General features: G+C 46.7%; 1 protein-coding gene and 1 pseudogene across 5 annotated transcripts in view; both read left to right on the top strand.

The window, feature by feature from the left end:
* ACTR3B (actin related protein 3B) overlaps nt 1-21766 on the top strand; it is an 80583-nt gene that overhangs the window by 35683 nt on the left and 23134 nt on the right. For 4 of the 5 annotated variants that reach the window (XM_045792253.2, XM_045792250.2, XM_045792252.2 and 1 more), the window contains 5 exons: nt 7168-7263; nt 9011-9118; nt 11831-11974; nt 14789-14962; nt 16537-16629. In XM_045792253.2, the coding sequence (XP_045648209.1) occupies nt 7168-7263; nt 9011-9118; nt 11831-11974; nt 14789-14962; nt 16537-16629 (615 nt within the window). Of the gene's footprint in view, nt 1-6178; nt 6254-7167; nt 7264-9010; nt 9119-11830; nt 11975-14788; nt 14963-16536; nt 16630-21766 lie in introns of all 5 variants that reach the window. The other variant, XM_045792251.2, reaches the window with a different exon arrangement.
* LOC123789678 (U6 spliceosomal RNA) lies at nt 207-292 on the top strand (annotated as a pseudogene).

Here is a 21766-nt window from a genome sequence, read left to right as displayed (position 1 = left end):
TATGGTCCTGATTAATTATTCATTTCTGAATCAATACCAGATGATATTTTACCATTGTTATGAATAAAAATGTTTATGTTGCTTGCATTCATGTGATATTTTAATCATATGCTTCAGTATTTAAAAAAAATAAAAACTCAGTACTTCCACTTTAGGTCTTGTTATACATAATGGTTTTGGAAAGTTTTATTTAAATTGATCCGTGTTCGCTTTGGGAGCAACTATACTAAAGTGGGAATGATACAGAGATTAGCATGGCCCCTGCGCAAATCATGAAGTGTTCTACATATATAAATGAATGAACGAATAAATAAATTTGATCTCCTAAAGGAACAGCTACCAGTAGGAAGTGTAGAAGAAATGGAGGATTGAGGAAGAAATGGATTTATAATTATGTTTCTCAAAACTTTTGAGGATATTGCCCTTAATAATGCTGAATTTTATTCAAGAACCAGGAGAACCTAATTATACTATAAATATTCCCTTAATCGGAAATACACAGATTTTAGTGTAAATTCTTCACAGATGGTGAATTTTTTGGTAGCAAGTAATAAAAGTATAAAAAACAGTCATTTAAACAAGTTAGGGGTTTTATTTTTCTTTGATAGACGTAGTAGGGTGGCCAGTGCTGGTATGGCAGTTCTCTTGTGTCATTAGAGATCTCTGGGCTCCAGTATCTTCAGCATATGGCTTCCGCTGTAAGGATGCCTCATGATCACAAGTTGGCTACTGTAACTCCAGTCATTGCATTTGCATTCCGGGAGAGAAGATAGAGGTTTAAGGGCAAGGGGGAGTCTACTACTCAAGTCCTAACCTCATAACGAACTTTCCTAGAAGCCATACTCTATCAGCTTTTGCTTCTTTTTGGCCCGAACTTACTCACTTGGTCATCCCTGTCCACAAGGAAGTGTGGGAAATGTGTTTCCTCTGGGCTTGCTGCCACCTCCTGTGAATGGTTGGTGCTCTGTCAGAAGGCAGGAGGGAGAATGGATTCTGCGTGTGATGTGACTGCGGGCATGAGGACAGTGGCAAAACAAGAACTGAGCTGTTTCCGAAACCCTGGCTGGATCCTACCTGTATGGAGAGCGCGATCCCCTTTAGGGAGCCAGCAGGCCAGGGAAGGGCCCGGTCGCAGTGTGCTGCTGCTTCTTCTGCGCTGTGGCTCTCTTGCTGCTGTTGAGTCTCCCCGTGCATGGATTCACAAGACAGGAGGTTGTCTTAGGAGTTTCTGTGGCCTTTCCCCAGCAGGCCGCGACCCAGGGCTTTGCCCTGCTTGGGAAGGTTTTCTTCCCATTATTACAGAACTGTGGGTATGACAACATTCGGAGGCTGCCTCGGGGACTTTGCACAGTCCTGTTGCAGTGAGTGGAATGATTAACATCTGGTATCTTTTCATATGTTGAGATGACGCACACTCAGTGCTGTGTCCCCTGCCTTTCTCACGTGGTTTCCCTCACTCCTGTCTGAATGGCTCTGCAGTCACCTGTCCAGTGGATGCTTTCTGTCTGTTTAGCTCTTCTGCTCTTTTTAAATGTTTACTATGTTTCCAACTTCTTGATTTTATTAGAAACAATACAGTCTTTGCACATACAGTTTCTTTCTACATTTAGAGCCTTTTTTTTTTTCTATAAAAAGAATTACCAGTGTTTGATTTTGGGGTCCAGAAGTATTAATACTGTATGAGTCTTGGGGCACCTGGTGGCTCAGTCGGTTGTGCATCTGCCTTCGGGTCAGGTCCTGATCTCAGGGTGCTGGGATTGAGTCCCTCATCAGGCTCCCTGCTCAGTGGGGAGTCTCCTTCTCTCTTTCCTTCTGCTGTTTCCTCCTCTTGTGCTCTCGCTCACTCTCCGTCATATAAACAAACAAAATCTTAAAAAAAAATACCGTATGAATCTTTGGCTTCCCGTCTCAGGCTCTGTCTGCAGTGTCCAGAGGCCACTCTGTTTGTGCTCCTGTCAGCGTTGGTTGATACCATTCCTGATTACTTGATGGAGGAAAATTTCACCTTGCTTTTAATTTGCATTTTTTGAGAACTTTGACCGTAAACATTTTTTCACGTGTGAATTAGTGGTATTTCCTGCTGTGAATTGCTGGTTCATGTCCTCTGCTCTTGTGCATTTCAATGTTTTATTGCTTCTCTTATTGCTATGATTTCTGTGAACTTTTTCTTAGAAGTTTTTTTGTGATAAAATGTACATGCTATAAATTTATCGTCTTAGCCATTTTTGAATGTACAATTTGGTGGCATGAAGTACATTCACACTGTTGTGCAACCATCATTACCCTCATGTCCAGAACTTTCCATCTTCCCAAGCTGAAACTCTGTCCCTGTGAAACACACGTCCCTGTCCCTGTCTCCAGCCCCTGGCGCCCACCCTTCTGCTTTCTGTGTCTGCGAATCTGACCACTCCAGGGCCCTCATGCACGTGGGGTCACACAGGATTTGTCCTTTTGTGTCTGGCTTATATCTGTTAGCACGATGTCCGGGTTTGTCCATGTCGTAGCAGGTGTCAGGATGGCCTTCCTTTTAGGGCTGAGTAAGAGCCCGTTTGTATGCATGTCCCGCGTTTTGTTTATTCTGTGAGCTCTTGCATATAATAGGAAGCTTTTGTCAGCACCAGATTATGTTTTTCTCAGTTGATTTTTTTTCTTGCTTTTGTAGGCTATGTTTTTTGAACATTTGTAACTTTAAATTTTTATGTAGTAAATCTACTTTCCTTTGATGTTTATACTCAATCTTCATCCATTTGGGGTTATTTGGAACATGGTTTGACACTGCACTTAAACCCAGGAGAGATCCGGGGAGCCAGGGTTAATCTACTTCCTGCTGCTGGTGTCTTCCCAGCGGCTCACCTTTTGCTCTGGACCACATAGGGAGCTCCTACCTGGTGGGCAGGAAACACTCCCTGACCTATGTGACCTATATGTGACCTATGCTCATTCTCCTCTGACCTTTTAAAACCCTTTTCTCTTGATACTGTCCCCCTTCTATGCACTTTAAATGCCCCCCGCCCTTTTTAAAAATAAACTTACTATTAAAGTGCTTGGATCCCTTTCAAGGTGAGAAAAAAGTATAAATCTCTTTAATGTATGTTATTTCTGCTGGTCTGAATAGCATTTATTGATAGTTACAGCTGACTTTCTTGAATACGCACTGTGTGCCCAGGCTCCCCGCCCCCCAAGTGTTTACATGTATTAACTCATTTATTTCATTCCACCGACAACCTTGAGGTCGGTAGGTAGTTATTAGGCCCATTTTCCAGACTGATAGGAGGTTCCTTAAGAGAGAGACATTGTAGCCAATACTGTTGGACTCTGCAGCCATTGATCATGTGCTTTAAATGCAAGAAATCTGTAACAATAAACACTAACATTTATAGTGTTAAGTGTGTGCTGGGCACTTCACAGGTATTAACAGATTTACTCTCCACCCTTCCAGGTAGTCACATCAACATAAGTAATACATTGTTGAGTGATATTTAGATCCTTTATTTACAACCTGCTTTTGTGTATGACTTCGTTATTTCTGTCCTGTGTTTTGAGATTGCTTTCTCTCTCCCATCCAGGGAATATATTGGTTCTAATCACTGTGATTAAACTTTCTGGTGGCACGGTGTGTGAGCTTTGTAGCACTTGCTGTGCGGGAGTCTCAAGCTAAGCGGGCAGCGGGGGGCTGCTGGGTCGGTTTGTTTGATGAGCTAATACACACACACAACGCAGAATTCAACAGGTGTGAAGGATTTCCAGCGCAAAGTATGTTTCCTTCTCCCCTCTGTTCTGGTCCCCAGACCCTCCTCCATCAGTTCTTAACCAGTTAATTGTTTCTTCTTCCAGAGGTAATTGTGTGCAGGCAAATGAATTATAACCTCTCTTGTTTTATACAAATGGTAACAAAATACACACCTTGTACACCTTTTCTTTTATTTAAGAAAATAAAAATGTTGTGACCAGCATGTAATGTGAAGTTTACCCTCCTGATCGTTTGTAAATGCGCAGTTCAGACCAGGACTCTGGTCCCTGTCCTCTTTTGCAGGGCAACTCCGTGCCTGTGGAGTGGCTCCCCGTTTCCCTCCCCACACCGTTTTCTAAAAAGCTTTCATTAAAAATCACTGACACCGAAGAGCAGTCGAGAATGTGTACGACTTGGAGACGCCGTTGTCTTTCATGTAGCAGTTGATCATGGACTGTCTCACGGGGGCAGGGAGAGAGCTCGTTCTTCCTAATTGCTGTGGCGTATTCTCCTCTATGGACGCGGCATGATTTACTTAACCATTCCCTTCGCGGTGCCACATCGGTGTCTCATCTGCTAGGAGCAGTGCTGGCGTTGGCCTCTCTGGAGCATCTTGCTTTACATGGCTCGCTGGCCTACAGAACGTAATTTGATTTTGTTTCATGGTCTTAGCTGAGAGGCTTTTCTTTTTAGTAGGTGGGTTTCTCACTTGTGTTTGCTGAAGATTTTAGTAAAAATCACTCACTTTCATCAAGCCCCGTCCCCATGCCAGGTGCTGCTGTGTGCAGTTGGACTCTATCCATCTTTCCACCTCTGTGAGGTAGCCGCTAAGTTCGCACAGAGGGAAGATCACTTTCCAAACACAGTAAAATCGAAGGCTGGGCTTTAACCCAACCGCTGGGACTTTAGAACCCTCATGTGAACTCCACTGGGCTGGCCTGCCACTGCGTGACAGACACGTTTGCTCTTTGATGAGCTGTTTTACGTGACGTTATGCTTTCTCTCTTTAATGTGTTTTATTTATGTGTTAATTTTTTAGAACTCTGGCTTGGTGGGGCACCCGGGTGGCTCAGTCAGTTAAGCGTCTGCCTTCAGCTCAGGTCATGATCTCAGGGTCATGGGATCCAGCCCCATGTCGGGCTCCCTGCTCGGCGGGGAGCCTGCTTCTCCCCCTCCTCCCTACTCGTGCTCTCTCTCGCTATCTCTGTCACTATGTCTCTCTCAACTAAATAAATAAAATGTTAAATAAAAAGCAACTATGGCTTGGTTTTCTCTTTGCTTTGTAGTGAGTGTGTATTCTTTCTAATAATTTGGTATTTTTAAAAACATTTTTTAGTGCAACTATGATTGTATATATTTACTTGGTATTTGTTTAGGGGGTGATTATTTCCTCCTGTGACCAGTGAGCACGTTGGTACATTTCCACATTTTCTTACCTCCTCTTCTATCTCCTCTTTTGATTGGTTGTTACTGAACTTGTTCTAATATGAACATTTATGACGTTATGTGTGCTAATACCTCTGATGCTTGGTCAGTCTAAAGCAATGTGTTTGATTCCATGATAAAAAGATATCATTGTCTTTATATTCTCTCCTTTTATACCTCTCAGCTTGATAGTATTTCTGCTGTTGTAATTTATAACGTTTGTATTCTGTTCTGTAAATCCCAGAAAAGAACAGTCTTTTCTACGTCCTACATGGATTAATTGCTCAGTGTAAGTCTTTGGCTGTGCTTTGTGCATTCTTCTTGTTTGGCTGAACTTGATCTTCTAGTAGAGTTAATTCACGAAGGGCTTCTCCAAGTTCTTGTATGTTTAAAGATAGTTCTGTTTTTGTAACATGTTGATTGGCAGTGTGACCAGATGTAGAATTCTTGGGTCACACCTGCCTGCTCAGAACACTACGTGTGGCCCCACGTGTCCCAGTGTGAAATGAAGCTATTCTCCCGCCCAGCTGTACTTTTCCAGCTTGAAAGGTATCACAGTGTGCGAAAACTGCCTTAAGAAAATACCATAGCCTGGGTATCTGAAACAGTAGTCATTTGTGTTCTCACGGCTGTGGAGGCTTAAGGTGCAGGATCCCGGACCTGTCAGCAGTGTTCATGGTGAGGGCTGTCTTCCTGGCTGGCAGGTGGCCACGTGCTTGCTGTGTGCTCACGTGGCCTTTCCTCTGTGTTGACGTGTGGAGACGGAGAGAGCTCTCGGGTGTCTCTTCCTTTTCTCATGAAGACATTTGTGAGAGTGAATTAGGGCCCACTCTTACGCCCTCATTTAACCGTGATCACCGCCCCAGAGGCCCCTTCTCCACATACAGTCGGAGGGGGTTGGGCTTCAACATACGAATCTTGGCGACACAGTTCAGTCTATAATGACGCGTGATGTGGACTACTTTTTTTTTTTTCCAACAGGCCCAGAGAATTTTTATTTATTCTTTTTTTTTCTTTTTACAGCGTTAAATGTATGATGTATGTCCATATTTATTGACATGGAAAAATGTTCACAACATACTGCTGAATGACAAAAAGGTTTATTTATTCTTTTTATCTTCCTATAATCCTCTTTGATAATGATGATGATTTTAAAATGGATATTTGAATTTTTTGAGTTGTTCTTGGTCTTGATTTGTATCTGCTTTGTTTTTTTTTTTATCTTTCTGGGCATGTGTGTTTTGTCTGCTGTTTGTTTTTCCTATTTTCTCTCTCTCCCCTCTTGTTTCTTTTACTATTTCCATACCGTGTCTGGCTGGTTTCTGTGCCCTCCCTCCTCCCTCACCCCTGGACTCTGAATGGGGGAGTTCCTCCTGGACTCGCTGTGTGCGTGAGCTCAGGCTGGGCTGGGGGCCGGCCGGGGTCTAGGGGAAGCTGCCTCTCGCCTCACTTCTCTGCCTCATGCTGACCTCGAAGATGCTTCCTCTGACTTTGCCTCCTGCGCTCTGAGGGCAGGCGGGGCTTGGGCGGAGTCTCCAGCTCTTCTGCTCAAACTGAGGATCTGGTTCCAAGCCAGGGCTGACTGCTTTTGCTCGTCTGCGGAGAGCTCTCTTCTTTGCCTGGGATCTAGACTCACTGGTGTTCCCTTTTGGTGTCTGTCTTCATGTGTCTTGGTTGAGTTTTTACTGCACTTGGCAGCTTGCTGAAGGTCTTTTCAGTTTCAGGGTATTTTAGGTGTTATGTTCTTGAAGGAATTTCCTTTTCTGTAACTTGTTCTTGTTTTGGGGTGGTTAATAAGAGCAGAAATGTTTTGAGAGGTCTTTGCCATCTTAAAGCTTTTAAGACCCATGCCCGATTTCTTTAATTAATCACTGTAAATGTACTCTATCTGTAAAATTAGGGAATGGGATAGTATCCTAATTAACATGCTTTTAGGTTAATTTTTTTTATGGCTCTGATGTAATTACAGGAAATTTGGGTGAAGGCTAAATATAGTGAATGTTTTCTTACAGACAGAGCCTCCACTGAATACGCCAGAAAACAGAGAATATCTTGCGGAAATTATGTTTGAATCATTTAATGTACCAGGACTCTACATTGCGGTTCAGGTAAAAACAAAGTTATTTTTACAATTCCCAACAGACCTTAGGGGTCCAGTAGTGGAAGAAACAGTGATTCCCAAGGCTCCCTGTGGGAAGATCGTGAGGTGTGTTCTTCCCTTTCCCACTCCCTCAGCACACACCCTGACCCCACTCAGGTTTGAGCTCAAACACTGTGGAGAACGTGTTCTGTGGTTTATGTTTTTATGTTTACATCGTTAATATAGGATTTATCTGGCTGTTTTTTTTTTTTTAAGATTTATTTATTTATTTATTTATTTGACAGAGATAGAGACAGCCAGCAAGAGAGGGAACACAAGCAGGGGGAGTGGGAGAGGAAGAAGTAGGCTCATAGCGGAGGAGCCTGATGTGGGGCTCGATCCCATAACGCCGGGATCACGCCCTGAGCCGAAGGCAGACGCTTAACGACTGCGCCACCCGGGCACCCCTTATCTGGCTGTTTTTACATGCATTAATATCTAACCCATTTCTCTTTGGGTGGCAAGATCGGGATATAGGTGTGATTCTTTTTTTTGACTTCTTTCATTCCTGATCATATTAAAGGAAAGATACTATAGAGTCTGTTAAAAAAGAAAATAAATACCTTTTGGAGGGTCCCTCCTATGGATTGTGGGCTCCTGTGGTTTTATGAGCTTACAGAACTTCCTTTGAAACTACTTTTTCATAGCTTGGGGATTTTTGTTGGTTTTGGTGGTTACTTGTCTGCCATCCTATATAAAGGAATTAGCTGAAGTTTGGGGGGACTAATGAGATAGGTGTTTCCCCAAATGTTTTCTGCATCATACTAGTCCCTTTTAAGGAAAAGGAGGAGGAGTCGCATAGGAAAATAATTTGGGAGATTGCACGTGCTGTAGCCTGCACGTGGTGATTCACAGTGATTAGCAGAGTAAAGGCCCTGAGAATGCCTGCGTTGAAGAAATCTGTTCATTCCAACACTTCCGAATTTATGTAACCAGAAATCTCCTCTTCCCCAGGTGATTTACATTCCGTGGAGTAGGGAGACACTTTAGAAAACACTGAACCATGGCCAAGTGCATCAAGGCTGCCTGGAGAGTGTTTTACATAAGAACAGATTCTCAGGCTTCATCTCAGACCACGGTTTTCCAACCTCAGTGCTTCGGAATGTGCAGTTCTGTGTGGTGGGGGCTGACCTGTGTGTTGCAGGATTTTTAGCTTTCTGGCCTCTACCCACTAGAAGAAGCACTACCACCACTCTCCCCTTCTCCAAGTGTGACAATCCAGAATGGTTCTAGACGTTGCCAAAGTTTCCCTGGGGGACAACATTGACCCTGGCTGAGCACCACTGCCCTAGTCCTACCAGATGAGAGTTTCTGGGTGTGAGATCTCTAGTCATCTGTTTTTTAAAAAAACTTCACAAGTGATCTTACTGCAACCCATCTGTGGACCCACACTGGGCACTAGTGGCTTGGAAATTAAAATCTTCTTCCTCCATAGTGAAGTTCCTTTCTCATGGGCTTTCCTTTGTAAACGTTTGATTTATTTTATTGAAAACTTGACCCGTCCAGTTTAAGTATAGTGAATTTGTGTTTTGTATAATTTGGAATTTGAGTTTTGGAGCAGTGGGGCGGGGGGGGGGGAGATGGAGGATAGGAAAGGTTGAGAGGTAGAGTTGGAGTAACTAAGAAAGTGCTTATCAGTGAGCCTGAGAACAAGCAGGCAGAAGACCTGAGAAACAGTTCCCTGTGTGCTAACGGTTTCTGCGTCTTTTATCCAGGCAGTGCTGGCCTTAGCTGCTTCTTGGACATCCCGACAAGTTGGTGAACGTACGTTAACGGGGATCGTCATTGACAGCGGGGATGGGGTCACTCACGCTATCCCAGTGGTAAGCGGGATAGTCAATGCTTCACTCTCTGTAGGCCTCACCTAATTTCGAGGTAAGGGAAGACATGGAAGAAAAACCCCTTCTGTAATTAAAAGACCACTTTAAAAGTCATGGCCGAACTTAGAAAAGGTAACGAGGTTTTAAACCCAGGTGTGGGAGGAAGGACGGATGCCCCTTTGTTGTGACATTGGCAGTTTTCAGTTCGCAGTGGCAGATGTCTGCAGTGAGGACGTCAGCCGTGGTGTCGACTCCGCGGCCTCTGCTTGCTCCTCCCAGTGTAGCATCACCTGTGGAATTTTCCCGGCTTATGTGCCGAGCTGCATCTTGGAGACCAGATTGTCGGCGTGAGGCACGACCGCTTGGAGGACTATCGCTGTGTTCTGTGACAGGATGTGTATGGCTTTGAGCACCTCATGCTTTAGAGGAATGACTTCTTGTTTTTTAAAATGTATTCAAGAACGAAGAAGGAGAGATTGTCCATTTTGACTCGCAGAATGCTCTGCAATGTCCCTTTTTGGTTTTAATTTTCAAAACATTAGAGAAGTGATTCCTAATTCAGGCTTCAAGAGACATCTGTAGTCAGGAAGAAGAAATGCCGAGTTTGTCCCGTGCTCCATCCTGGGGCCCCTGCTGGTGAGGGGAAGGAAGAGACAGGGCAGGCTCGGGTGACAGCTGCAGATCCTGGGCTGGGAGCACCAGGCCCGTGTCAGCACACTTACTCCTTTCCTGGATCATTGTGAAGGGTCGGTGCCACTCAGTCTATAACGCCGCCTGGGAAATTCTGGCACCAGGCTTCTCTCTGAGTCGTGCCCTCAAAGTTCAGAGCAGACCGAGTCCTGGGGGGAGGTGCTAGAGGGCCTGCTGCTTGGCCCATCCCACGTTTCGAATGAGGAGAAGTAAACAGATTTCGCATGGTGTACAGGTCCACAGAGGAAGTGGTTTTAAAAATTTTCATCTGTGTCTTTTTATTGTTTTTTTTCTGATTATAAAAATTACTTTTTTTGTACAACATTTGTGTAAAACAGAGAAATGTGGACAAGAAAGTAACATGACCCATAAACCTGCCCAGAGAACCGCATTATGCTTTTATTTGGAGAACCTTCCCAGTTCTTTTTCTTAGGTGCACAAGGATGCACATTTTAAGCAAAATTGGAGTATTCTATGTCTGGTTGTGTATTCTGATTGTGATCCTGAAGTTATGTTTTGCGTATTGACTTATCCCTAATGTTTTTTCTTACGGTTAAATATTCTGTGAGGAAATATTTAATAATTGCCTAATAGCCCATCATGTAGGTATGGGATAATTCACTCATTAATTTTCCTGTTGTTGGACATGTAGGGTTTTTTTTTTTTTTAATGTTTTTAATGCTGTGATGAAGCCAATACTTAAACACTGGTTGACTTCATTTTACAAAATTTTACATGTAATGCATAGAACATAATAGTTGTGAATAGTTTGTGTTAGCTAGTATTCTTGTTAGTTTAAGTTAATCTTTATTACTTTAATAATTTGTACATATCTTTTATTTCCATCTTAAAATATTTCACAAATATCGTGGACACTGTGGAGAGGCCAAATATTTTCTTACTTCTGGAGTTCAGGTACATCAGAAACACAGGGGAGGAATTCGGGCACCTGTCCTTGCGGCTTAACTGCTGACTGTGACTGGTGCTGGTAATCCTTCGCTCCCACCCGCCCGTAAGGTGGGGTTGGGGGTAACTTCCGGTCCCCGTCTCCCATGGGCACGCGGCACAGAAGTCGGTGCTGGAATGTGGAGCCTGGAGTGTTTCCTCTTTTCGGCTGGATTTGTGGTAGGAAGCCGTCCACTCTGGCCACCAGCCCCCCGAGAGCGAGCGGGCTGTGGTCCCAAGCCCTGGCTTCCGGGGCAACTTATGTCCCCAGGACGGCTGGCGAGGGGCTGGGGCCGGCCTGCGTGCGGCCAGCATGTGAACTCCTGGCTCTCAGTTCCTCTCCTGGCCCCCGCAGACATGCTTCGCTGACTGGGAAGGCAGCCCAGCCAGAGGGTCCCAACTCCTGACCAGCAGTGGTCTCAAACTGCACAGGGTTTAGGGTAACTTATCAGAATGATTCTTAACAAGTGCAGCTCTTGATACAATAAATGGGACCATTTATCGAGTACCGCGTACATGTCCCAAAACAGTGCTATGAGCTTGACTTACTGTGTTTCATTAAGACTCTTGTAAACCACGCGTGGGGTGTTGTTTGCCCCATATTGTGGATGAAGGTTTTGGGGCTGAAACATGTTGACAGGGTTGTCTGTGGTCAGTGGACAGTCATGGAACCAAGATTTGAATCCAGGTTGTCTAAGCCCCTGTACTTAACCAAATTGTTGACTCTTAAATATAAGTAGGTTTATAGTTGGTTTAACAGTTTATAGGTAAAAGCTTTTTCCTTTTTGTTAAAGGAACATGAAACAGTGTCCTGTTCTGACAGACGGCATGACTTTTTGCAAATGCACTGGTTTTTCTCTTCACTTTTCTGATGTAATCATTTTGGTTGCTTACAGAGTCTCAGGTTCTATTAAGGGAATTGTGCATGCAGTCATTTTAAAAGCCCTCCAGTCCTGAGCTTTGCCCGGAGTGGGGATTCAGCAAATGCTGTGCTACGAGGGGCTAGGGAGCTGAGAGTCTGGGGAGCTCTGCCTGCTGGAATTACTCATTCCCGTCGTTGTCCCTCCTCTTCTTCCCTAGGCAGAAGGTTATGTCATTGGAAGCTGCATCAAACACATCCCGATTGCAGGTAGAGATATTACGTATTTCATTCAGCAGCTGCTAAGGGAGAGGGAGGTGGGAATCCCTCCTGAGCAATCACTGGAGACCGCAAAAGCCATTAAGGTAAAAACAGATGGGAAATGGGCTGGTTTGGGGGCTGGTTGGTGTTTGGACACTTCCCCTTGCTGCCATCACCCCTGCTCCCGCCCTCCTTCCTCTCCCCTCCGAGAATGTGGGTCTTATTCTGTTTACCACTTGAGTTAAGAGACTGAAAGCCTCAAAGCTCAGCCTCTTCCTCGGAGCGTGAACGCTGTGGCATCCCTGCTGTAAACGCGAGCAGCTGGATAACTGGCATTGAGCACAGGCGCACGTAGTACGGCATCATTTAACTGGAGCCTAATTAGATGGAACCTTCAATTAGCTGAACGTGCCTTCCACATCCCCCCCCTCCCCGTGCGTCATGTCTGGAATAAGGAGCAAAGACCAGCCACGACGCTGTTGGGAATTCTGTAGAGTCAGCCAGTACGCAGACTGGTGTCTGGAACTCGTGTGAGGTTCTGTGCCCTGAGAATGACAGTCGCCAATAAGTTATTTTTCAGCCAAAACGCAAGAGTCTTAGTAATGGAAGGATAACTATCATATGGATGAAGAGGGAAGGGTTTGGTTGGTTTTGGAGAGGAGTGTAATTGTGAGGTGTCACATGTGACCACGAGCATCTCCTGTTTCATTGAACACACGCTTGTTGAGCGCAGAGGAGTTTAAGGGGAGGTGAGCCTAACCCCCCACCCCTCCCATCTAAGCACCCAGGAGTGGGCCGGTCGAAGAACAGTCATCAGAGAGGACCCACGTTTTGCATGCCTCTGTTGGTAAAAACTGGTATTTTTCGGACAGGGTGCGCTGGTATAGGCCAGGGCTCCTGCTGGTAGGATGGCCAGCTGCCCCAGCGTCCCTGGGACTGGAGTGTCAGGGATTGGGTACCCAGGGCTGGAACAGTTTGCCCTGGGCAAACCTGGGGTAGAGTTTACAGAAGTATTATAAGACTTTCTTTTTAGACTAAAATATTTCCCAACCAAGATTTTCCATTGCCTCCAATGAAAGAAATTTGGATATTTGATCCATGTTCTCTTGTCATCCCAAATCTGTTACTGATGTGAATCAGGATTGAACTTCTTGTCCCTGACCCTCAGGGGTCTGTCTGGTGAGTGTGAGAGTTCCATTTTTACTAAAGATTTCTGAGTGCGATGACTTGTGCTGTCCTGGTCCTTGTGGCAGTATTTACTTTACTCACAGGCCGTCTGGGGTCCAGTGATGACCCTGAAATTGGGGCTTGCCATTCAGTTTGGGATCATGTCCTGCTCAGCAGTGCAGGCCGGAGCGATGAACTGTACTGGCCCTGCCGTGTGGCTTAGCCCGGTGTTTGTCGTGTGCCCTCTGCCTTCTGTCAAGAAGGAAGGAGTGGTTGAGAGGTTTCCCGGTGTCATGTCACTCGTGTGACCTGTGGTCACAGCAGGCACACACCACCCTTGCAGCAGGAGTCCAGAACTTAGACACAGCCACACTCCAGCCGACTCTGTTGAGGCACTTCATGCTGTCAGTGAGGCCAGTGGGGACACCACAGGAAGCTGAGCAGGCCTCTGACAGCTGGACATCTTTGTCTCCAGCGTGGTAGATTTAAAGTCACACTGCCCAACTCACCCTCCTGGAGCATCAGGGAACACGGGGATGCTAACAGCCCTGGCTTGTCAGTCTTACAGTTCTGCCAGAGTATATTAAGGACGGTATTGGAATATGTTTCGGGGATTCTAAAACACTTTGGAATTACTATCAGGAAAACACCTGCAGAGGTCCTTCCAAAATGTGTGCTGAGCACCAGCTGTGCGTCGCAGTGCCACCTGGCTCTGCCCACAGAAAGCTTACTTTCAGAAGCCGGTACCCCAGTGCCACCTGCTGGTTTGCTGAGGTCAGTTCCGGGGACAGAGGGTCGACGCAGAGATTCCCCGTCACACGTTGTTAGCAGATGCTGACGGAATGCTGTGCATGTCTCAGGTCGGCTGCTGATGCATCAGCAGGTTCTCTTGCAGCCGCAGCACACAGGACCCCCCGTTCTCCGTCTGCCTTTCCTGTTTTTTTCAGTGGCATCTACCACCTTATGACAGACTATGTCATTGATTTATTATGGCTGTCGTTTACTGTCCAACTCTCAGCCAGAGCGTATGCTCCAGCGGGCGGGGATGTGTGTGTGTTTTTTCTTTTGTATATCCCATGTGCCTAGGCCCTCAGTAAATGTTTGTCACAGAGCCCGTGACCATGCCATATCAGATTGCACAGCGGGTTCACAACCAAATTATTGATCATGGTAGGCATGAGGATTAGTCTGCTGCCCTCGGCGCAGGTCTGCTGGTCCAGAGGGGGACGGCGGTGAGTGCCTGGGCCAGCGCCATATGGGGACCTCAGAGGAGTAAGGAAAGATGAGACACTTAAAGGTTTTTTATTTATTTATCTGAGAGAGTGAGAGAGATCACAGAGGGAGAAGGAGAAGCACACTCGCCACTGAGCAGGGAGCCCACCGTGGGGCTGGATCCCAGAACGCTGAGATCATGACCTGAGCCAAAGGCAGATGCTTAATCGACAGAGCTGCCCAGGCGCCCCGAGACAGGACACTTAGTAGACACATTTGGGCATTGTTTCAGATAATATGGCAACAAAATCTGGTAGAATAAGACTGGGATTTATAGCTGAGCTGCAGAGAAAGCCGACTTCCATGTCCAGAATCAAAGCATAGTCCAGTCTGCTCTGAAAGACGACAGAGTGAGGCCTGATGGCAGGTCCACACTGCAGTTCTGGTGTGTTTAATGCGTGGGGTCACTGGGTGTTTGTTGGAGGGAAGAGACTCTGCCTAGTTAATGCCTGGTGATGTCTTTGTGTTCGTGTTTGCAGGAGAAATACTGTTATATTTGCCCTGATATAGTCAAGGAATTTGCCAAGTACGATGTGGATCCCCGGAAGTGGATCAAACAGTACACGGGTATCAATGCAATCAACCAGAAGAAGTTCATTATAGATGTTGGCTATGAAAGATTCCTGGGACCTGAAATTTTCTTTCACCCAGAGGTAAGAGGTTTGCTTTTTAAGCGTGCAAATAGGTTGTCGGTGGAGTGATACTGCCACCTGGTGTGCATGGAGAGCAGTGCAGGAAGACTTGTGTGCCTGGGGCCGCTGTGCCCCAGTGACAGGCCCCCTGCCGTCTGTCCATCCGGGTGGCTGTTTCAGTTTACCCGATTGTTAAATAGTTAATGACTGATCATACTGTGGGTGGTTGGGAAGAGCAATGGAAGGTAGTGAAATTAAAATCAGTCTCACACTGATACGAAAACTAGTTTGCCTCAGCTACCAAATAAAAGTTGCCTCTTTTTAAAAGTGGGGTAATGCAGAATCTTCCCCTGTTTTGTGACCATCCTTCCTAGCCTGAGTTTTATTTGGTCCTGCAGGGCAGTTAAAGCTTCTGTCGGAGGAGGACTAGCCTTTCTGTTAGTTACACAGTCTTTAAGATGCCACCACTTTAACTATTAGTCACAAAGAATTGTTACTTTTGCGGGAGCAGTAATTAGAAGGCAACATTTTAAGGTTTAAATAAAAGGCACTTCATTTGTATTTCGGTATATTTTCCTGCGTAATTCAGTTTATATTCCCTAGGTTACAAACTGCAGCCTATTTTTAGGTACGTTTATGACTGTTTTGTATAGGAAGCGGCACAAATGTCTGATAGTGTCCTGCTCATTCACGCATATGCCTTTGGTGATAGTGATTTAAAATAAACATGAAATGGACGGTGTCTGGTGAACAGCGGGAGAGCAACTGGATGTTACTTTCTTTCCTTTAGACGAATGTACATTAAAGCTTTTCTTGATTTTTAAAAAATCTGCTTACAACGTAATTGAATTATTTATACTTTAGCGTATTTAACTTACAGCATTAAGTATAAGACCGTTCACTCAGTAGCTTAGTCATTACCATGTCGGTTGTGTCATTTTAAAGCCACCATCATCAGGTCGGGGGCACCTGGGTGGCTCAGTCGGTGAAGTGTCCAACTCTTGATCTCAGCTCAGGTCTTGATCTCAGGATTGTGAGTTCTGAGCTCAGGGTCGTGAGCTGGGCGTGGAGCATGCTTAAAAAAAAAACCACCACAGTTATCAGAAAGGGCACCCCTCCGCCCATCTTCTAGCCCGCGACAGTGATCTTTCATTGACTGTGGGGCTTTTTTGTTATGTCTTGGCTAATTTTTTTCACGATGTGAGTATTCCTACGCGTTATGCTCATTATATACTCATGGAGTTTCTCGTTACATACCATGCGATAGTCTCTTATTAGCATGATACACCGCGTATTCCTAGTGCAGGGCTGGTCTTTGTTCACTTTGCTAGTTTTCCTTCACTAAACCCAGCCATCTCCTCTCTTGAGGGGACATATGTCTTCATCACTACACACAGTCACGTGGGCTTCATTTGACATATTGTACATTCCAATGTGATGGTATGGTAAATTCTGTATTTGTTGGTAAATTCTGTATTTGTTAAAGTTATGGTATGGTAAATTATGTATTTGTTAAAGTTACTTTTTAAAAAGTTTTTCTTTTGTCGTATTGAGAGAAAGCTATAATCTTTCTTTTATATTTATATGAAATTTAGTTTGCCAACCCAGATTTTATGGAATCCATCTCAGATGTCGTTGATGAAGTAATACAGAACTGCCCCATCGATGTGCGCCGTCCGCTGTATAAGGTATAAGCTGCTTGGGTAAGGTGCTTTGATTTCATTTCACATTTCAGCATTAAAGAATATGCAGACATTCCTATTTCACTCTTGTCTGATAGGCTTTGTTAAAGGCCAGTGTGATGGTAAAATATTTTTCTTTGACTGGGGATGACTTAAATATTTGGAAATATGACTCAGTTAACCAGAAATATTTAATTTAAATATTCTAGGATTTTCTGTTCGTATCTGGCAAGCTGTATTTTAAATCAGACAACCTTAACCAGGTATATTGGTTGAAAGATAGACGTTTCCTTCCCCTCACACTTTCCATGAAACCACTCATCTTGTTCATGTATATTTAGGGTTGGTGCCAAATGTGGTGCTGCCAGAAGAAGTTCGAGCCTGAGATGAAACAGTCAAAGAGAAAATGGTCATGTAACATTTTCTCCAAAATTCTTTGATTGTGAGGAATTTTGGACCTTGAAATGAGAAAAAGCTAGCCCGTGTCATTGTAGGATAAAAGGAAATATTACTGACAGCCACGTATGAGAGCAGAAGGTGGAGGTCTGTAGGCCTTCAGCGTAAACTGGCTTCTATCTGAGCGTGTCGCACTGTCAGCCGTGGGAGGCACAGCTCCGGCCCACCTAACCCAGCCTCAGGTGGGGGAGCATGACAGGAGAGAGAATCAGGCTCAGGGAGGAGGGCCACTGAGTCTTTTTTCATCTGTGCAGCGGAATACTATGCAGTTTTTAAGGAGAGTGAGGTAAATCTGTGTAAGTTCAAATGAAAAGATGTCTACAGTGTGTATTGTTAAGTGAGAAAGCAAGTTATACAGTTTACACATAGTATTGTCATTTTATGTAAAAATAGGGTTTGCATGTGCATATAAGAAAAGGATTTGAATGATTGTGGAGTATATTTGGGGGTGAGGAATGGATAGCTTTTACTTTCTACTTTTTGTGTTTTAAAATTATTGGAAATTTCATGGTTAACATGTTATTTTTATTATTGGAAAAAATTCACTATGTAGATAAGTTTTTATGGGTGAAAACAAATTATAATGATATTTTTATTTGTTGCATATTCTTAAAATTCACTATGTAGATAAGTTTTTATGGGTGAAAACAAATTATAATGATATTTTTATTTGTTGCATATTCTTAACATCTTTCTCCTCCAGTAAAATGTGCAAGAAAGGGAAACTGACGACAGACTGGGGGATCGCGGCTTCACGTTTTTATTGTTCGAGTGGCACGTGCCCTTCTCCCCGTTCTTAACTCTCGCTAGACGCCAGCCGTGTCTCCTCGGCGCGAAGGCCGGGAGCACGTGTGCGCAGCTCCCACCAGCGGCTACTGACGCTCGTGGTGGGGCGAGGTCTTTCTCATGACGCTGGAGTTCACAGTGGGTTTCTAGAATTCTAGAAGAAGGGATGGCCTTGGAGATTGTGTGGACCGAGTCCCAGCGATGGGCGAACGAAGCTGAGGTGCCTGAGTGGAGTGGAGCAGGTCGCTCTCAGGCCTTCTTTGGTCCGCTTAGCGTCTCTTGTCGCGGGGCAGGTTCCTTAACCCCAGGGACTGGGACTGGTCAGGCTGGGCGCGGACCGGAGTCTCTGCTGCTTAGAAAAGAGGAGACCGTGTCTCCTCTCACCGTGTTCTGCCTGGCTCCCCTGAAGGAGTGGGCCTCTCGTCTCTTCCCTGGGGTGCCCGCCTCTCCCTGTCTGACGGTAGTTGCTCTGGGACGCCATTTCCAGGCGCGGGGTCGTGAAGTCGCTAGCAGCAGTGTGCCCCGGACGGGGTCGTCGGAGAAGGAGGATTAGGTGGGAGCGGATACGACTTACGAAGGGGAGGAGGGAAAGTGAATTTGGAGGCTGGGAACGAGCAAGTCCTCGCAGAGGCGGCTCCGATCCGGGTACTTGGCCGCCTCACCACTGGGGGGATCCGTCCGCTTTCTATGTAGCTGCCGCAGCAGCGGCACGTGTGCCGTCCCTGCTTCCGGCTGGGCTCCCGTCGTCACCTCACAGAGGTTGTGTCACCGGCGGCCCCAGGCTGCTCAGACCCAGTGACGCTCACGGGGTGAGAGAGGCGCTGCGAGCTGGTCACTTGGCCTCAGAGTCCTCCTCCTGGAGGGTGCGAGGCGTGGGGAGACCTTCGCTTGGCGCTGGTGGCCGTGCGCGCCGCTCCCTCGGCCACGGGCTGGGGGAGGTGAGCGCAGAGCCGTGTAGGGGGTCGGGCGGCGGGCTTCGGACGCGGGGGTGCAGTGTGGTGGGGGTGGGTCAGGCCCGGCAGCGGGACTAACGCAAGGGCATTAACCCAGTTACTTGCATTTCCCAACATATATATTTTTTAAGATTTTATTTATTTATTTATTTATTTAGAGTGAATGGGGGAGGGGCAGAGGGAGAAAAAGAATCCGAAGCCGACGCTGCTGAGCGTGAGTCCGACTTGGGGCTCCATCTCCGGACCCTGAGATCATGACCTGGGTGGAAACCAAGAGCCAGATGCTTAACCGACTGAGCCACCCAGGCGCCCCACCCCAACATATTTTTGAAGTCTCAGATTTCTCTCAATCCTGTGCTCAAGAAGTTGGAGAAAGTGAGTTTCTAAATGTAATTTTTTAAATGATAGGAAATTTCAGATTTGCTTTTCGTGGTTAATCGCTATCCGATGCCCCTGACCTTGTTCAGAAACAACCTTGAGTGTCTCCATCTCTGAACAGATTTCTCTTGAAAAAATCACATTATTCGCAGATTTAAGTGAGCATTGAATAAATAGCGGCAGCTTATTTAGCGAGTGTCGGTTCGTGTGGAGACCTGGCGGAAGCGTGTTCCTCACAGCCTCGGCGCGAGGTAGCTGTGGTTTCTCCCCCTGTGAGGGGCTGCTGGCTCCAGGCGGCCCTGCTGTGTCTGCCGAGGCCCGTCACGTGCAGGGACTTGGTCTTTGAATCCTCACACACGCCTGTTGAGGACAATGGTCTTGCTTACAGATCAGAAGATGGAGCTTTGCGAGGAGGTAAGTGCAGGGGAGGTCACAGAGCTGCTCAGCGGTGTGGCCGGATTCTGGGTCCAGGCCATGTCCCACGTCTTTCAACACATGACACTGAAAATTATGTCAAATGTGGAAGGAGGATGATTCTCCAAAGAGGGAAAGCCTGTCCCTGACCACTTCACCCTTAGGACTGTCGTCTCTCCCCCGTGGTTTGGGAAGGGTGTTAGCTTGGTCACTGTTATCCCGTTTGTGCTGAGTCAGTCTTGCGCTCCGTCAGCCTGAGTTTTTCTGTGGCGGCCTCTGCGGGGTTGTCGCAGCCTTGTAGGTGGCTTAGAATTCAAGTAGGGTTGACCAGGGGGAGTTGACCGCGTTTTTCTCCTTTGTCATATGGCCAGGCTCTGTGCCCTGTGGGGAAAGAGGGACACAGAGGGGACCACACCCCTTTGCCACCTTTGTGAGGTACCAGAGTGGACTAGAATGTGTGATGGGAAAACTTAACCCTGAGATCTCTGTGCTCAGCAGCGGAGGTTTCCTTGCTTGCTCAAGGGACACATCCGGTGTGGGGCGGCACTGCCTGGAACATCACCTCATCGGTCACCTGTGCAGGGCTGGCAGGCCACCTCAGCTCTCCTCATGGGCATCCCTGTCACGTGGCCAGCTGTGCCGCCTGGAAGGTCTGCTGGGCACCGCGGCCTCCGCCATGGCCACCACGAAAGGGACTTGTTTCCAAAACACGGGCTCGATGGGGACATTGAGGTTTAATGGAGAGGCCTCCAGACACCTGCCAGCAAGCAGCTGTTGTAGGGCTTTCTCCTCAGGGTGATTGTTTTGCAAAAGGGCCAGAAGGTGAATATTGTTGGCTTTTCAGGCCATTCATTCTGTGTTGCGTTTGCTCCGTTTTGCCAAAGCTGCCGTGGACGACGCACAGACGGCCAGAGGAGCTGTGTTCCTAGGAACTTTATGAGAACATCAGCCTAATTACTTTTGAAAGCCCCAACCCTAACACCTTCCAGACCAGGTCTCACCAAGCTGCGTGTGTCAGGTGTGCCCTCGTCATTTGCTTGCGGTCCTGAGCTCTTGGAGGAAAGATGTCATGAAAAGTTACTGCCGGGTTCCTTTCACTTGCAGGCATTCGTGGCTCCCACCAGCAGCGGACAGAGTGGCGGGCCGCTCGGCCTGTGCTTGCCGACACCATTTCCCGACCTGCCGCCCCTTGTCCCTGCGGGCTCCCACTGTGTGCGGTCCTGACGGCTCTCCTGGGGCTTCATGGTTCAGAGCCACTCTGTTCTTTTGGTCCCGTGGCCTGGCGGCACAGCTGGCCACGTGACAGGGATGCCCACTGAGGTGACCTGCCAGCGCTGTTGGGATGACCAACGAGGTGATGTTCCCGGCGGTGCGCTAGCCGTGTAGGTAGGCTGCCCCTCCAAGCTGTAGGTGCTGGGCTCCTGACCCCGAAGCCACCATGCGCTGCCCCTCCAGTCCCCGCAGCCCCACACGGGCCGCTGCTAGACACCCAGCAGGAAGGAGCGCCGAGCCAGCTCCTCGCTGCCCTGAGGGTCTGCCCTCGGCTTCAGGCGTAGTTGTCTGTCTGTGGCCGGTTCTCCCAACTGGCCAGGGCTTGTGAGGTTTACCAGACCCGCTCCCGGTAACCGCTGGTGGTTTCTTGGGAGGAAGAGAGCAGGAGGAGGCTTGTTTTGAGCTCTTTTGAAAACACCTGAGACATTCCTGGCCCTTGAGTTAACACCTTACTCAGGCCTGTAGACAAGAAAGCAGAGATGTGGACGGATGAGAATAGAGGTGGCAGGGCACCTGGGTGGCTCCGTTGGTTAAGCGACTGCCTTTGGCTCAGGTCTTGATCCTGGAGTCCCAGGATCGAGTCCCGCATCGGGCTTCCTGCTCAGCGGAGAGTCTCCCTCTCCCTCTGATCCCCCCCTTCTTGTGCACGCGTGCTCTCTCTCAAATAAATAAAAATAAATAAATAAAATCTTATAATAAGATGTGACTTTGAAAACTTAGAATCTTTATAAAAACAAAACAACTTCTCATTTTTATTTTTATTTATCTTTAAAAAAGATTTTTATTCTTAAGTGATCTCTACACCCGGCGTGGGGCTTGAACTCAAAACCCCGAGATCAAGAGTTGCATGCTCTACTGACTGAGCCAGCCAGGCACCCCATAAT

The sequence above is a fragment of the Ursus americanus genome, chromosome 3, assembly GCF_024610735.1.
Source record: "Ursus americanus isolate L20-20 chromosome 3, mUrsAme1.1.p, whole genome shotgun sequence".
Lineage (NCBI taxonomy): Eukaryota > Metazoa > Chordata > Mammalia > Carnivora > Ursidae > Ursus > Ursus americanus.
This window is presented reverse-complemented; position numbering and strand designations above follow the sequence as displayed.